This window comes from Drosophila arizonae, chromosome 4 (genome assembly GCF_054131065.1).
Source record: "Drosophila arizonae isolate 15081-1271.41 chromosome 4, UAZ_ARI_1.0, whole genome shotgun sequence".
Classification (NCBI taxonomy): domain Eukaryota; kingdom Metazoa; phylum Arthropoda; class Insecta; order Diptera; family Drosophilidae; genus Drosophila; species Drosophila arizonae.
In genome coordinates, this window is record NC_142924.1 from 7,720,540 (window position 1) to 7,739,057 (window position 18,518).

General features: G+C 37.7%; 2 protein-coding genes across 3 annotated transcripts; one reads left to right on the top strand and one right to left on the bottom strand.

Moving 5' to 3' along the window:
• Nucleotides 1–164: 164 nt before the first annotated feature.
• On the top strand, nt 165–7,973 carry Pep (Protein on ecdysone puffs). 2 transcript variants are annotated; one of them, XM_089468437.1, is made up of 5 exons: nt 165–372; nt 1,280–1,390; nt 1,556–1,940; nt 4,247–4,470; nt 5,935–7,973. In XM_089468437.1, the coding sequence occupies exons 2-5, from the start codon at nt 1,383–1,385 to the stop codon at nt 7,541–7,543; spliced, it is 2,226 nt and encodes a 741-aa protein (XP_089324563.1). In that variant the 5' UTR covers nt 165–372; nt 1,280–1,382; the 3' UTR covers nt 7,544–7,973. The 2 variants fall into 2 exon arrangements, with proteins under 2 accessions (XP_089324563.1, XP_089324564.1); XM_089468438.1 differs by lacking the exon at nt 1,280–1,390 and having other exon boundaries at nt 166–372.
• On the bottom strand, nt 5,686–15,616 carry LOC108612966 (prostaglandin E2 receptor EP4 subtype). Its single transcript, XM_018006102.2, has 5 exons — nt 14,893–15,616; nt 9,943–10,162; nt 9,685–9,877; nt 9,262–9,617; nt 5,686–8,979 (listed from the first exon to the last, which is right to left on the bottom strand). Exons 1-5 carry the CDS (start codon nt 15,129–15,131, stop codon nt 8,713–8,715), a joined length of 1,275 nt encoding a protein of 424 aa, XP_017861591.1. The 5' UTR covers nt 15,132–15,616; the 3' UTR covers nt 5,686–8,712.
• Nucleotides 15,617–18,518: the final 2,902 nt, after the last annotated feature.

An 18,518-nucleotide genomic window follows, 5' to 3' on the forward strand; every position in this document is an offset into this window, starting at 1 on the left:
TTATCTTTCGTTTTGAAATTTCGCTCGATAATATTGTGATTTAATTTATCAACATAGCACTTATCGATATTTGAAAATAACGGATCGACTCAGAAATATATATCGTATACATTTGAACAGTCTGGCAATATTGTGTTTTGCAATCAACCCTGCTCTGAAAAATATTGGCCATCGCTTTCTATCGAAGTAAGCATTCATATTACTTGCAACTCATAAAGAGAAGTTGTCTCGTTCGTGTGTGGAAAATTAAAATTTCACAATAGGCAGCCATCTTTAACATAGAATAAAATTTTGTATAAAAAACGTGTTAAAATAGTTAAAGAAAACAAAATAAATTGCATCGAGCTGCAAATCAACAAAACTGTACTCAACGTAAGTCAATCAACGCATAATTTCTCGTACTTTCATTAGCTGTGAAAAATATTCAGTGCGTGTGTATGAGTGTGTGTGTGTATCTGTTGGCAGATGATTTTTTTTCACATAGTCAACCTGCAATCTAATTATTGATTTTCATTGGTGGCCTCATGCTAATAATGGCTTTTGCTACGAATTTGTCAGAATATATGTATAAGAACTTATGCAATCTGTGCCGTAAGGAAAAAGTACATACTAATATTAGTTTGCAGAGCGTTTGATAAAATGTAAACTGCGCAGAATTAATGTTGAATGAGGTTGACAATTATTATCTCTTAGATTATAATATTTAGTTTAATTCTTCGTTGTTCTTAAGTAAATAAATGCATGATCTGCTCAAAAATACTTTTTTCAATGCCGGTTTTCTGATTCAGCCGACACGCACACACACACATACGCATCGCTTGGTCGCCATTTTTTTTTTAGATAGGCATTCACCTCAGCCAGCAAAAGCATTTGCTCTTGCCGCTATTTTCAGCCGGCTATATTGTTGTTGGTGCATTAAAACCAGTTTTTTTTTGTATCGCTGCTAACTAACTGTGCCCATTTCTCTTTTGTGCTTGCGTTTGTGTATATCTGCAATTCTGGTAAACAGGTAGCGTTCTACATGTACGTCAATGCGTGCGTCAATACATAGATACATAAATGCTACCCTGTTTTCAGATGACGTTATTTTTGTATATACATACATCTTGTGTATGTATCTGCGCTTCCTTTGCACACCCCTAGATACAGATACTTAATTTATTTTGTATGCTTAACATATGTTTTTACTAACTTCACCTAAGTATTTCAACCACTATTTAGCAACGGCTTAAATTAGCTTACATTGTTTATGTTCTGTGATGTTTTTGTTTAATTTCAGCATAGCCTTTACAAACGCTTCATAAACGCACGCTTTCGCTTACCCAAAATACCCAAAACAAACTTCTTAAAATACATATTTTCATCTAGTATAGCTAAGAGTCATGGTCAGGTATGCCTAGAAACCCATTAAATATACTAAATAAACTTTTACAACTATCATTAAATGCATTTCAAGTACCTCTATTCAGAGTGTGCATGTTTAGATATAAATATTCAATTTGGCTATTTGCAATCCTCTATCTTTCTCTTTGTCATTCCATTTCTTTTATTGCAGCGTTAAGGTCAACGTAAATCCGCAACAACAACAACTGCATTCGCGTCCAGCACACTTGATCAACGGCAACAACAATCTTAAAGCGAACATGGCTTTCCGTGGCAATCAGAATCGCAATCGCAACTTTGGCGGCGGCGGTAATCAGTACGGCGGACCGATGGGCGCCAATCGCATGGGCGGCATGAATATGTCGCCATGGGAGTCGCAGAATCCCGGCGGCGGCCAATTTGGCAACAATATGCGCCAAGGTGGCGGCCAGATGAATGCCCAGGCTATTAACTTGGCCAACAATCTGCTGAACAATCTATTCGGCAATCAGAATCCACCCTCGCTGCTGGATCTGCCACGCGGCGGCATGGGCAATCGTAATCAACGCGGCGGACCGGTATGTATCGATATATATCGAGCCTGTTTATCAACATTAATATTTTTGAGTATTCTATTATTATTTTGTGTCTAATCTTCTCTCTGTGGAGGACTAAGAGAGGAGCAGAGGAGCTGAGTAAAATTGGTTTACAAATTGCACTTGTTTGATTTGAAGTGTAAATAGTATTGTAGATCGTTAATATAGCTCATTTAATACGCTAATCAAACGCTATCTGTATGTTAAAACTTAAATCCATATAAATTTGAATTTACTTGACTTTTGTTTATTATTATAAATTTCTTTTATATTGGTGCCAACAAACAAGTGCACTTGAACCAAATAAAAACAGGCTTCCTCTGCCTCTTAGCTCCCCCACTAGAGATGTACCCAAAACAAAAACCCTTATTTATTTTATTTTTATTAAGACATAAGTTTTAAATAGTTTGTAGTTGGTAACTAAAAAAAAAAAAAAGAAAAAAAATGAAAACTAAATTTATAATTAAACCAATTTGCATAAAGTGAGAACCCTGGAAATTTTGGTTAGCTGGAGAAGGTTTTCAATAGAAAAAGCATTTATTCCATTTTAAATGCAGATTTTTTGTTTTGTGTAGCATAAAATTTGTTGATGACTTGAATCGATTTGATTGATTGTACCAATTAAATATGAAGTACCGCCAACAAATGTTCCATTTAATGATGAAAAGAGTATGATGATATTTGAGAAACCAAATATATATATATATTCACTTTTTAGATGTATTTAGGCATTTCAATAACTTTTGTATAAAATACTTTATATATTTACTACGACCAAAAACCCAAATATCAAAAATCTTTGGATTTTTAAAAACAATCACAATTTTTGCTAATTTACCAATTATTTATTTTTATTCTCTTCTACACGAAAACTGAAAACCAAACCAAACAAATCATTCGATGCTTGTTTGCAAAAACAAACTCAAAATAATACGCAAAACGCAAATCGAATCGCATCGAAAACGCATTTCGAATCGCATCCAAATTGTGCCTATACATCGAATACATATATATATATATATATATATCCGACGATGTTCGTCGCTGCGTGCATTTATTGTTGTTGTTGCTGCTGCAAATGTTGTTGTTGTTTGCCAACAAAATGAATATAACTATAACTACTTTTCCGTTACTTATGTTGTCGTATCTCTTCCAACGACAACGTTTATAAAATGTGCCTCAAAAATTATGATTTACCTTTTTTTACATTATTATTACTATGTGTATGCACAACTGCAATTTCAAAACGATATACGAACATTGTGGCACATGCAACAAACGAAACAACAAACAAACACAAAATGCTTAAAACGCAAATATATTATATGAAATATGCAAATATAACAACCAAAATGCGAATATATATAAACGATGCGATGCCCAATTCTTCCAATGCGACGTCTGCACTGATTGATTGATTGATTGAAACTCTTCTAATCTGCTCTGCTCTGCTCTGAAACTGAATAACTAATCGATCCGATCTGGTACTGGTACTGATTACTGATTGATGGTGTGCAACTGCAATTTGCAAAATTACCAACAAAAAAACAATAACAATTTTAAAAAAATACCAAAAAAATCAAAACTATCATATAACACATCGCCATTCTTCTTCAACGTTCCTGCTCTGATCGAACTCACAATCGAACAATCGAAATCGAACTTCAAACCGATAAACCGATCAATCCACTTAATCGGTTCCTATGCCCGCCCGCCCGACCAATGTTCTGTGTTTCTCAAATCCACAAAATGCCATAAACGCCGCCACGCCAACGACTTCAACAACAAAACATCCCCGTCGACTGATTGCGCGAACCGCTCCGCCGATTTGACCAATATACATCTATCTATCTATATATATATACGATATATATATTTATCTTTATGAACAATTAATATATATGTGTGAATTCTTTTTTCCCGTTTTGTCAAAATGGAAACTAATTTAATTTCAAAAATTTTTATACAATCCAAAAATATTGTAAATGGCTTAATGCCATCTATATATGTTATATATGCCTTCGCTTTCTATATCTATATTGATTTTATTGTATAACTGTAATCTATCGAATTTATAATTGTACCATGTCGATAACGATACCGATGACAATCTATCAACTATATGAAAATCGTTCAAATTCTACTATTCATACCATTTGCTTCATGAAAAACAATCTGTTTTATATAAACTATATAATTTACTACTTAAATGTATTGTAAACAAAACGACAAAAAAACAAAAAAAAAACAACAAATTGTACAAAAATGTATGTGATAAACATAAATAGATGGTCAATCGCGGCGGCGGTGCCGGCAATCGTCTCAATAATCGTCGTGGCCAAGGAGGTTTCCAAAATCGTGGCGTTACGGGTGGTCCAAAGCCCCCACAAAAGCAGGGCGCCGGCGGCATTCGTAAGCAGAATGCTTTTGATCGTGCCAAGAAACTTTTGGCTAAAAATGCCAACACTAATAAAAAGAAGGAAATTACTCCTGGCGAAAAGAAAATTGAGAGGTAAGAGTACAACTACTATAAAAATCAAATACAGCAAAAAAAAAAACAAAATAATTCCAATAAAACATTTGCCAAATACAAATAAAATAACCGCGAAAAATTGCTCAATTTGCAGTTTTTCCTTCCACATCAATATATCAATTCTACAAATATTTTTTATCAATGCATCAATTACAAAAAAAAAGTATAACTTTAAGTACTTAATTTCCAATTTTTTCCAATGCATATTGATAAGTTATTTCTACCAAGAATAATCACAATTAACTATCTCAATTGGATTGCTATATTTATATATATATAGAATATACATATGTATGTGTATGTATATATAAATATATTTCCCGTTTTTATATAGAAAATATATCCTCCTTACTGATTGATGTTAAAATAGAGCGTCTTAGTTTATAGGATGGGTCGACTAAATGTGATTCGTATAATTTCATTTTTGAATTATAAATGTTACGTATTTTATATTATATATTATTATTTCGCTTATATTTTATTTTCACGCATATGCTAACTTATTTTAGTATTTTTCACGACTCATAGATATCATTTATGGGGAAAATCGTTTAATGTGTACATTCACTAATGTTCAAGGATGTTCGGCAAACCGAATTGTAAGATACCTTGAATTGCGAACAGTAATAGATTTTGTAATTATTTCAAATATATTGTATATACTTATATTTTCATATCCCCCTATCCATTATCAAACAGTAGAGCTGCTTAAACATGTTTTTCTGAATATATACTACAGAATCGTCCGCCATTTTGTAATGGTCGTTTTTACCGTATAAAAACGTATTTCTAGCAATCTTAACGAAACTCGAAATCCTTCCTAAGTTTCCATTAAATACTATCCGATTGAAACGAGCAGCTTTGCACAGAGTTCAAGGTATCTATTTATCTATTAGGATACTTCCGCCCTTTTGGTGCTATACCAATGTTTAGCGAGCTTTATATTTTCGAAATTCATGAAAGACATTTTTGCATCCATAAGTTAGTTTTATAAATATCTCTTCCCTTGATCCTTTTAAACAACAGATTTCATATAAATGTTATCATGTCCGTCTGTTTTGTATGCCAATTTTAAATCTCTCTCTCTTTCCGTATTTAAAACCATCATAAATCGTTGCATAGATTTGGTTTTTGTGCTTTGTGTAAACCACATTAAGTTCGTATATAAGAAAACTGAAGTTTTTCCGAAAATACTTTTAGCAGAGTCCGACGATTTATGCTTCCCATCCAATAAATTGATTGTCCATCCTTCATTACTTCATCAATATGCCAGAACTATTAATATTATATATATATGTCTGTTTATATATATTTAACCAGTGTGATCCTTTCAGCGTGACTTCTACAGCTGCCGCCTATTAAAGCCAGCCTCCTTTGAAATAATCTTAACTAATATATGAATTATCTTTTGCTCTTTCCACTCGATAATCGTGGGATAAATAGTGTCACCACCCCAAAGGAGTCGCCGTATGCTAGCGTGCCGAATGATATGTTCTATTGCCATCTGTGCAAGAAGCACATGTGGGATGCCAACTCGTTTGAGAACCACATTAAGGGTCGCACCCATTTGATGATGCGCGAGGGTATTGAGGAGAGCTATCGCCTGAAGGCCAACATGATACGCCAGGAGGCCAAGATTGCCGAGCAGCTGAAGTCGATTGAGTTTGATCGTTTGAAGCGCATGGGCAAGAGCAAGCAGCGCCAGTTGGATTATTGCACCATGTGCGATCTGAACTTCCACGGCCATATCTCAACCCATCGCAAATCTGAGGGTCATTTGCAACTGAAGAAGTTCTTGCATCCGAAGTGCGTGGAGTGCAACAAGGAGTTTGCTACACGCATCGATTATGACACTCATTTGCTGTCGGCCGACCATCTGAAGAAGGCCGCTGAGAACAACACGAAGGTGGGCGAGCGCAAGCGTCAGACATTGCCCATAAGCACCGCTGAGGAAGAGACTCGCGATCTCCGTCCACCACAGAAGCGCAAGAAGAAGCCCGTGAAGAAGGAGGGCGAGGAAACCACTGAAACCAAGAATGACAAAGAGGAAGGTGCCGAGGGCGAGGAAGCTGAAGGTGAGGAGCCCAAAGAGGGTGAGGAGGCTGCTGATGAAACCAAGGAGGGCGAAGATCTCAATGAGAGCCAGGAAGAGGAAGAGGTTGCTCTCCCCGTTGATCCCGAGGATTGCATCCTTGACTTTACCGAAGGTGATGAGATTCCCAGCGAGGTAGACACTCGTCTGCCCAAATACAATTGGCAGCGTCCCGTTGGCTCCGGTCTGATCTCAAAGCTGGAGTGCTTCGAGTGCGCTGTCTGCAGTAAATTCTTCGACACAGAGGTCACCGCCGAGATTCACTCGCGCACCGCCACTCATCATCGCAACTTCCTCAAGTTCATCAATGAGAAGTCCAGCGATACCAAGATAGCACAGAAGCGTGCCGCCGCTGCCCTAGAGGAGAATGAGCGCAAGAAGCGCAAGATCGAGGAGACCGAGACTCCAGCTGCTGAGGGCGGTGCCGAGGAGACCACTGGCGAGGCTGGCGAGGGAGAGCTATACGATCCATCGGAGGCCACTGGCGACGACGAAGATTTCGAGATGGCTGAGAATAACGAAGGTGAGGAGGAGGCCGGCGAGGGCGAGGAACCTGCTGGCGAGGAAAACGGTGAGGAGATGGAGACTCAGGAACAAGAAGAAGCCGAGCCAGAGCCCGAACCAGAGCCGGAGCCAGCTCCAGTGCCAACTCCCGCACCGGTAGCTCAGCCAGCTACACCGACCAAGACCGAGCCAGCCAAGACACCGGCAAAGGCACCTGCTGCGGCAGCTGCTGCTCCTGCTGCAGCCACTCCTGCTGCCGCCACACCAGCTGCTGCTCCTGCTGCAGCCACTCCAACTCCGGCTCCGGCTGCTGCCACACCAGCTCCAGCTGCAGCTGCTCCAGCAGCCGATGCCTCACCATCGCCAGCCAAGAAGGCAACGCCCGCTCGCGCTGCCGCCGGCCCAAAGGCAACGCCGCAACGCAACCGCGCGCGCGGCCGCTACAACCGATACTAGACGAAGCATCTGGAGATGGCGGCAATATTGGGCATAAGACACAATACATAGATATAATATAATCCATTAATCTAAAACACACAAACTTTCCACACGATCGTGAGAAACCCCTTTACCACTGTAAGAGAGAGATCTGAAAGCGAATGCACTTCCACTTCCTCACCTCTATTTACACGACCTTCTTTCTCTTAGTGACATTTTCATAGCATTTTGCATAAACAATTTGTAATTTGTAATTGTAATTGACACAGACCTTAACTGGACTCAAACATCTTTCAGCGTGTGTCTCCGATTGCAGAAACCAAAACACATTAATTGAACAAGCAAACAAAAACAAAACAAGATTTAAAACAATAAAAGAAAAATGCATTCAAATTATGTACTAAATAACTTTTAAAATAAAATCTTACTTGTACACATGACAAAAAAATGGTTATTTAATCAATTTAAAATGAGGACTACGATTATTTTTGGATATATATTGTGTTAGGGACAGATTTGTCGTAGTATTAGCTGTGGGATAAAGAGTCAAAATAGACAATTTAATTGTGGAGTTTCTTTAGGTATCCTGGATATACTTTAACCAGCCTTACACTTGATTTTATCTGTGGAGATCTGCAATTTCAGTATAATTTTTGAGGCTAGAATAGATTATGAACATCATGAGAAATGAAATTCGATTGCGAAGATCCACAAAATTGATACATTTTCCCAATTATCTCGAACCCGAAATCCTACCCAAAGTAAAACACTTTTCATATTTAATGGATTATTGATATCGTATCGTAAGAGCTAAATATGTTTATACATATATACGTAATGCTTACAGCTATATAAATACAGTTAATATTGTAGATTATGAGAGTATGTGAAAGAGTGTTTGTTCACTTAGCATACTAAGGATAGAGTACATGTGTTTCAGCCCTGATATGGTATTGGGATTTATTATTGGATAGCTTACGACTAAATGAGACAAGCAGCTCCTTCAGCTGACTGGCGCTGAGGGAATGTGTCTCAGCATTGAGATACTCCTTGGCCAACGAGGGTCTTCAACTCAAACACACATAGACGCACGCACGCACGCACGCACACACACACAGACAGAGAGAGAGAGAGAGATAGGTCTAATAAGTACATAGGGTATTGCAGACGGAAGAGATCTGCATGACCTAATTGAAATCCAGGGTATTCTGCTCCGTTGTGGTGGTGCGAATGCGACTCTGATCGCTCTGCGAACGCTGCAGTCGGCCGCCGCGCCAGCCGCAACGCCAGCGCTTGATGCAGCCGAGCAGCGACCAATTGATGCTCTTGGTGCGGCTCAGCACGTAGATGTACGGATCGAGAGTGAAGTGCAGGGCCATCAGGACATCGGCTATGATGAAGTATGGATGCGATTTGGGCACACGATCTTGCCGAATGGCCAGTGGAATGGCAATCTGTAGAGGCAAAAAGCATTACAATGTAAATGAAAACATAAAAAAAATCTAGTAAAAAAATTCGATTAATTAATAAAATACACTGGTTTACAAAAATGGGAAGGAAAAAATGATTCTGTAAGGATGTAAGGATAAATTTAAAATGTTTAAAGATTTGTCGGTAGTTTTAAACTGAAAATTGATTTAAAATCTTTTCACTTTCACTTATTAAGTTTGCTGTACAGTGTAATTTCTAGATATACACACAAATATGTATGTATGTATTCGCCATCTATAACTTACCATCTGTGGCATCCAGCAGATGACAAAGGAGATGCTAAGGAATGCCATAAGCTTTGCAAACTTGATCTCATCAGGTGAGGTCTCGGCAGTCATCGTTACGCTGTTGCTATGATGGAATTGACGTGGTGGTGGCATATTGTAGTGGCTGCTGCCGCCGCCGGTGCTGGTGCTGTACGGCTGAGCCGAATAGAGTGTGGTGCCGCTGCTGCTCTCGGCATCGATGCTGCGCACACTCTTCTCGCGATTAACCAGATTGTATTGCATATGCCGCTTGGTGGTGCGACTGCGTCCAATGACCCACAGTACACGCGCCACAAACAAATTACAGGCGACAATAACCACGCAAAGTAAACTGCCTGTAAGGATTATTACGATGATTATTTCTGAGATAAGGAGAGTGTGAGGGGGAGAGGGGAGACTTACCAAACACCATAAAGAATATTGAGTACGCCTTGTTCAAGGTGCCTGGGGCATCGCGATAGCGTATACATTTCAATTTCTCCGGATTCGTTTCGTCAATGTAGGCGCCAAAGCCAACAAAGGGCAAAAACGTAATTACGACGGCCACCAGCAAAATGCTATTGACGCTCTTCTGTATCAGCTCATAGGTGATGTGCTACAACAGTCAACACAGATGGATCTCAGCGATTGTCATGTGAGTGAGTGGCGATTTCCGCTTACCTTGTGATAGATGAAGGGACGTGCAAGGGCCATACATCTCTCGGCAGCCATTACGGCTGCGATACAGCCCGAGCTGACGCCAAAGAAACGCCACACCACATGACCCACACAGTCCAGTCGCACAAAGAACGGCACCTCCTCCTCCTCAAAGAAATTGTACTTCAAGAGCGCAGCAGTCAACATGCCCAGCAGACCGACCAAATCGTTTGTGGCCAGGCAGCTGAAATAGAGGTAATAACATGAGGGTGAGTATACGACTGCATAATACTCGCTCATGCTTGATGGGAACACTGAACTATGTCACATCATTTGCCTGCCTAAAGGGGAGCTCTATGACGAGCTTAGCTTCGTTTATGGAGTCCATAAAGGTATAAAATATATAGTTATTTTCCCAATATGCCACGCCTTTTAGTTATAGAGGTGGCTACGCTTGCTTGTTTATGTGGGACTTTTCTAATCAATTTGCCACACTCTCTATAAAAATTGTACTACAGACTGGATAGTATGATCGAGTACAGACATATACAATTTCTAGTCAATTCAATTCAAGACCTGAACGGACTAAGCTATAGTCAAGAATATCCATACATATATATTCTAAAATTTCCAGCTTACTTCATTCACACATTCACAAACACCAATATACTCTGTTTCACTTACATGAGCGGGCATTATAAAGGATGTGGGATTAGCTCGACGCAACTGAATGGGTCCATAAATTAGCACAGTTTGAGACTGCTTGAGGTCCCTTTTTGCCAGAGCTTTAACTGAGAGACGTGCTCAGTGCCCTTGTGTGGGCTCAAGTGCGTGTCGCGGCATAGGCCTGGTCTAGAGGGGCCAGAGAGCCAACAGAGCCTGTAAGTTATTGTCTTTTGCGTTCGGCTCGTAAATAGCGCAATTAAAGTTTTCTGCACGATAAATGCGTTTAATGATGTCACATCTATTGGGCCTTATCGATGGCCCAAACAAATTGTGACAAATCGCACTAACTGACCAGTCGCAAGTTGATAATACTTGATTTGCTTTATATATATATATATAAACTATATATAGGCGCAATATCCGCTTGATTGCCTGATTCATGTTCATTCCAAAAGACCTGATTGCTCAACATCTGTCTAGTAAAATACCTGCAAGCAATTGTTGGTTGTTTGCTATCACCTGAATCCGATTAGCGAATGTCTGCACATTTGTATTTACCTAGCTACATATATACATATGTATATGTATGTTATGTACATACATATATATCTTTCAAACTGTTTTGTTCTGGGTTATTGGCTGATAAATGTATCAATGCAGTACGGTAGAGAGAGTGTAGTCTTTTGTATACCTGGTGAAGTACTTGTGTAAACCCTTCTACACGATTCTCATGAATGCAAGTCAGACTCATACACTGTTCACATGGCTATGTATGTGGTTTATCTGAAGTGCCAGCTAATCGCTCTACTATTATTTTTTATGTCGTCAGGTTATATATATAGTTTAAATACAGTGTATATGTGGGGTTTCTCTGCATCTAATATAAATAATTCTTTAAAGAAATCTCGTTAGGCGTATTACTGGTCATCTGAAAAATTTTCAATTGGTCTCTTCTTAGAAACTCTTCAAAACATAAAACATTTTACAAATTTGCTGTAGTGTATTTAGTATTCGTTATGGTACGCCTATGTCAATCATTTGTTTACTTTCAGATAGAAGACAACAAGTTCTCTGTTTGTGGTTGCAAAGCTAGATTTTTGCTTTTATTTTCGCTTTTATTCATTTTTTCTTTACAGAACCATTGAAAATTGTCACTCGTCGTGGCGCATAAGAAAATCATTTGTCTTAGTTATAAATAATCGATTTCAACTCTCGGCAGTCCGAAGAAAATATTTACATGTATATAAATACCACAGATATGTATGTATATCGATGTGGAGATGCTGAATAGTAATTATTGTGGAACGTCTAAAGTCAGGGAAACATACTATACATATATGTATCTCATGATATAAATGTGTTTATAGTCACAGCTTGTAATTATAATGTCGTTTTATGGTTTGTATATATACCAAATTTGTACATTAGTGAGTTGTATTTGCACTAGAAAATGTTTGAGCAAATTTTCGCTAAGGCAACAAAATTTCAAATTATACAAACAAATTCAAATAACGGGCGTAAGCGACTACTTGATACTCGTTCAAGAAAAATCATAAAATGTAGAAAAATCATATAGACTTTGAATATAGATATGGTTGATATAGATATCATATCATAGATTCTATAGATCCTTCAAGATGTGCAACAAGGCACCTTGATAGAATTCAGTGATCTCCGTTCTTTAGTACCTGTATAGAGAATATCCTGGTATATCTAACGCAAGCCCTGTCTCTCTCTATATATATTGTATATAGGCTCTACAGCCAACTAATATGCCCGTTTTACCCCAAAAAGCAGGCATAAAATGGAAAAATAAGCAAATCATTGCAATCGAATAGCGGAAGTGTATCTACTATATGTAAATATTGTATGTATATATATAGACGTACATACATATATACGTATATATAGATATTTTAATTTATGCACGTACATTTTAGGGCCCGCATGAGAGCACAAACTTTCAAGGGCTGCCTTTATATATTTACATATACAACAAATACATACAGACATACATTGCTCGTACATCAAGTGCCAATGAATGCGCACACTTTCATCAATCAAAATCAAAACTTGTAGATCAAAGCTTATGCCGTTTGCACCCTTGAGCGAGCACACGCGCAAGTCCTGTGCAAGGACATTTTTTGTTGTTTTTACTCTAAGCTCAAATTGCTTTGGCAAGCACTTTGAGGATTTGCTGTGGACAAATTATGTTGAATGAAAACTGTGAAAATTGATGCCAGTTAAGCCAGATGAAAAATGAACTCAAATATCTTATGCGATTTGCCTGCCAGAAATTTCAAAGCAATGAAAGTAAATCAAAGCTGATGCGAACTAATGCCAAGTTATGCGACAGCTATGCAAACGATATAATTCAATTACGAGGGTAGTTATGGTAATTGATTGAAGAAGAGCTCTTTAATCTCATATAGTATGCTCAGCCTATTCGATGTTTATCGAATTCGTTTGCAGAATTTTCGTAGTCACATAATTTTGGTTGGGGAAGCAAATTTTTATGGCCTGACCATAAAATGCGTGGATTTGCCTTAATAGAAATATAATTGAGTTACTAAATGGGCAATTTTTAATTACGTTTTCCGATTATTAAATATTACTAAGAGTTCACAATGAATATGTAAATATATATGTATGTATCCACATAGATATTTATATTTGTGTTTATCATTTGCTTTAAAGTAAGTTTGAAAATATTCTTTGAATTTAAAATGACTAATTAATTATAGAAATGACTCTGAGTAATTATTATTTTTATATTTACTTTTATATCTCAATATAATGTCTGTTGTGCTTTGTTTATGCAATCAATGTTTGCTCTATCTTAATTAAATGTTTCGTAAGACTTATACATGTTAAACGAAGTGTAGATATTGATTAAAGGAATATGAAATGTATAATTATTAAGATTCCAAAAAAAAAAAAAAAATGTATATAAATCAATGTAAATAAGTATAATACAATACCTCAATATATATGTATCTAATACATACGTAATATTATTGACTACTTTTTTTGCGATTAAATTGCAACACTGCATAGAAATTACATTTAATTAACAAATATTGCTTGAGGTTTATGTATTTTAGAGCAAGTAAAAAATAAAAAAAAATTAAAATGAACTATTTATTCTAGGGCTGAAATCACCTAAGCAAAGAACTAGTTCGTTAGCTTGTAAGTATTTTTTTTTTCTCAAAATACTACAAATTAATGGTTTTCTAAAAATAATAATTTCTTTGTTTAAATATAAATGAATGAATTTGTCCACAGCTTTATATGAAATGTTTTTTTTTTTTTTTTTTTTTTTTTTTTTTTTTTTTTTTTTGTCACAAATTTGGGCGGAATTATCTATTTTTGATTTAGAATAAATAATTGATAATAACTTTTAAAAATTTTTGGTAAAGTAAAATATGATAAGATATTAAGATAAAGCTTAGCTAGACACGAGCTCTATGAAAGAGCTAAACGATTTTTATTATTTTGTGCATATGTATTTGTACATATACGTATATATAAATGTATATATATATTAATCATTAAGGCTCAAGGTCACATATTAGTTGATTATTACTTATCAACAAAAACCATAAAGAAACGCACGAAAACTACAAAATTGAGCTTCCTTCTGTGCGTATTTTTTACATTATTCACTAATGTATAAATTTCAGCAGAGAATTGTTATTCATATACTTAAATAATTAATGTACAATCTTAATTTAAATATCTTAAAGGATCTCACAGTTAAAAGTGTGATGATTTTTCAATTATATAGAAAATTTGGATATATTAAGTATACGACCTGTTTAAAACTACATAAAATCTAGTTTAATTCATCAAAAAGTAATGACTGATGCAAAGCAGTATAATAACTAAATGAATTCACTCTCTACTTGATTCACAAATGTAAAAGCTTCAGTATTGAAATCCTATCCCACCATATGTTCTCAGCATATTTGTTGCGTTTATTCCAAAAGTTTGAAATGTTGTTGTTTGCACAGGGCATATGAAATGCGATACTCGCATATGTTTTCCGATTTAGCTTTTAGTGATTGTTTTCTGTTTGGGGTAGCTGAGCTTTTCGCGTAGTACGCTCGACTCTGAATGCAAATTCGGACCCGCACAATTTCGATTTGCAGCAAGTTGAACAAACCTCAACTGCCGTGAACTCGAAGCACCGAGTTCAAAAACTATATATGACACTATTAATGGACACACTCGCACGCGACTGACTTAGAGTGTGTGTGTGACTGAGTGTGTGTATTGGTGTCGATATATGCATTCGACTTGACTTACCGCAACATAAAGGTGTATTTGCTGTTCTTGTTATGCTTTTTGCGCGCCAAAATAATCAATGCCAGAAAATTGCCGATCACTCCGAGCCCCATGACAATCAAACTGAATATCAAACGTCTCCGATTGTTATACAAAGCGGCTGTGGCCGTTAGAGCGGCCGATCGATTTGTGGTCAACTCGTTGGCCAACTGCAGCAGGTGCCCCACAGTGGCATTGTCAGCCCCACTGGCCACGGACATGGCGGTGTTTCTTATTTGATGATAATTTTACCAATGTTTGTTTGCAAAAATATTTCTGTGTACGTTTGTGTGTGTGTGTGTGTGTTGCAAGTGCGGCAAGCTGTAAACTAGTTTTGCGATCGTCAGCCACTTGTTCACTTAATTTATCATTAAACTGTTTAGCAATTGCTGTTTTTCGGCATTAGCCATAAGTATGTATATATATATATATATGTATATATATATTTGTCTCTGTATAGACTGTTACGCACGCGCGATATATTCTTTTCGTTAAGTTTTGCCGTGCGATGTTTGCACCGTCTGCAGCGAGCCGTCGATTAAGAATAACGAGCCGATAGCTCAGCTAACGACAACGACAATAACGCTGGCTGCTCTGTCGCAGTCGCTGGCGCCGTTGCTGCCTCTGCCGCTACTCGCCGTCGTGGGTGTGAAAGCACCGGCAATGCCGCAAGAGCAAAAGCAACAGCTCCTTAGCTCAGCGCAGCCAGGCGAAGCTCAACAGTTGGCACACGACGCACACGATGTCGTCTTCGTGTCTGCTCGATGCTGCATAGGTGAGACGACATCGTGTGCGACAGCAGCGCCGAGCAGCCACGAAGGCGGCATCGTGTGCGTCGTGTGCCAACAGTTGAGCCCACCCCATTTAGCATGCGTCGCTCGTGCCGAATGCCGAACAACAACGTCGACGGCAACGCCAGCGTCAACGTTGACTGCGACAATAGCTATAGCTATAGCAACAGCAGCAGTGGCAGCGTGTGCGGTCGTAATTGCTTTGCTATTTTTATATGCTCTTCCACTGGCGCAGCCTATGCACTTGGTCATGCAGGGCAGATGTACGCCTTACACTGTATACAGATTAAAACTTCTACTCTACATAACTATTATAAATTTTATATATATAAGCGAATATCAAATTCGTCATCTAAAGATTGTAAACATCTGAATATTCCCAAAACTATTTACTATATGTACATATGCTCAATGTAAGTGCATATTAAGTTCGACTTTCGCTCACTCAATGAATACTCCGTGCATACAAATGGAGCTATATTAAAGTGTTACCATCATCTCAGCTGCTGTCACTCCCAGGGGTAAACTGATGTGAATATGTGACTGAACTATAAATCTATCGACCTAATCAACTAGACATATAAACGCATCGACTATGTGTGTAAACCCTATTACCAGCAATGTATATTGGTCGCCAGCTAAACGTTTTATTAACCATTGATTGCTTTGATATGCTTATAGTGTATCCACTAATTATCAGCAGCTGCAAGCTAATATTTCGTAGAATAACCCTAAAGGATTTATTTATTGAGTATTTGAAATTAAAATGTTTTTATTAGACTTGAAAATACTCCAGCCTTAAAGCACATTCTTCTTAGAGTATACTTCTTTCGGTTATACTAATGAATTTTTCATTGATCTGTGGCTGAGATCAAGAGTGATCCTGATCCCGATCTAGAACTGTGGCAGATATGGTTCTACTTTTATTTGCCACGCCCTCAAGAGGCGCGTATATACTATTTAAGATTCGTCTTATGAGTTGTTCAACACTACGTAGTAAATCTTTGATGTCACTGCTGTATTTATATTGAGATACGGACAAACTGGAAAAAATGAGAGAAGACAAAGAGTTGTTGAACTCATGGGTGTATTCAGACAGAGAAATGGTTACAAAACCTATAGACTCTTTTATCATCAGGAACAATGATTACAGTACCAGTGGAAATTATCAAGAAATTCGATAAGAAACCATAATGTAATAGGTATACTAAAACAGGAATCAAAAGAAACGTCAATAATTCAACGTCAATTATTATTAAATTGAATTATTTCCAAATACCTTGAGCTAATTGAGGTGATGAGTGGTCAAAGAAAACCGAAGCTTTTAGCTAAAGTGTAAGTAGTATATTTATTAATAGTGCATTTATAATTCGTTTAATGATTTTTTTTTTCAGCTTAACTACTATTATTTTTGTTGGCAAAATTGTGAACAATTAAAATATTTTGTATTTATTGAAATTTTTCGGTGGATCGTGCGCGCGGATTTTGATTCGGAAATTTGTTTGCGCACATTTAAGAATGCAATTATGAAACAAATAGCTATTGCAAGCAATCAATACACCAACACACACACACACACACACTCTCTTACACACAGAGTGTGTGCGAAATGCTTGAGTTAAGATCAAAGAGGCGCATACGAAATGCATTCTAAATGCGATATTAGCCGTAAAGCGAAACGGAAGTGAGCAACACGACGCCGTCGCTGACGTCGACGGCGCTGCCGTCAAGCAGCGCGGCAAGCAGCGCCGGCAACAGCGCTGTCTGCAGTCAGCGGCTTCAATTTGTTGACAATGCGGCGAATGCGCAATGTGTAATTTAATTGCGAGTTCGCAGCCTAACGCACACACACACACACACACACACACACAGACAAGGGTTTATGTACACACACCCACAGACACAGATACACGCACACATGCTGCCAATCAATTGTTGGCCCACACAATATGCTTCACATTCGTCGACTTTTGTTGATAATAAATTCAAAGACCGTCAGATGCTGGTCCCTATGAAGAGGCTGTCCTGCAGCTTGAAGGACGTCATGCCGTGACTATTTTTAGCTAATTTGTCCAAAACACACACACCCACCACACACACATACACACAGACAGAGACAGATAGTGAGTAACAAAAAGGCAAACACGAACTTTGACTTAAGGCCCAGTAAAAGTTTTTGCGTAATATATTCCAGTGAATTCAGTCTATCCCTCGATGTCCTGTTGGCTATCCGTTAATTGAAAGCTTACAGAGCGCCGGCCTCATAATTTTTCGTTTGCCTTTTTGAGGGCACATAAAAATTGCATTTATATACACTATATACTTCATACTATATACTATATATATATATATACATCTTCTCTTCTTTGACAGAACAGTTGACTGACCTGCGACTCTTGGCTCGTTGCCTGTGGCTTGTGTTGGCCAAAATGGAATTCATAAATAATAACGTATTATTTGCTAGACCTTTTCATTTATTAGCTTAGCACCCTAAAGTCACTGATTAATGGTAAAGCAGCGTTTGAGCCAGCCCACGCGATGCCTGACTGCCAGTCCAATTGCCAACATCCTCTTGTTATATTTGACAAGCACTTTTCAAATGTGAGTTGGGATAATGCTGCCCCTAAGCCCTCTAAATGCTCTAGTCCCATTTCCAAGAATAATTCAAATAGTAATATGTCTATATATATCTGTATATAGTCAAGTCTTACAATCGAAGTACTCATATAATTTTTATATCTGTATTTACCCACATATTCCGTATTGACTTTGTAAATCTTCTGACTCATTGGCAAACCCCACTTAAGCTGCTTGCAC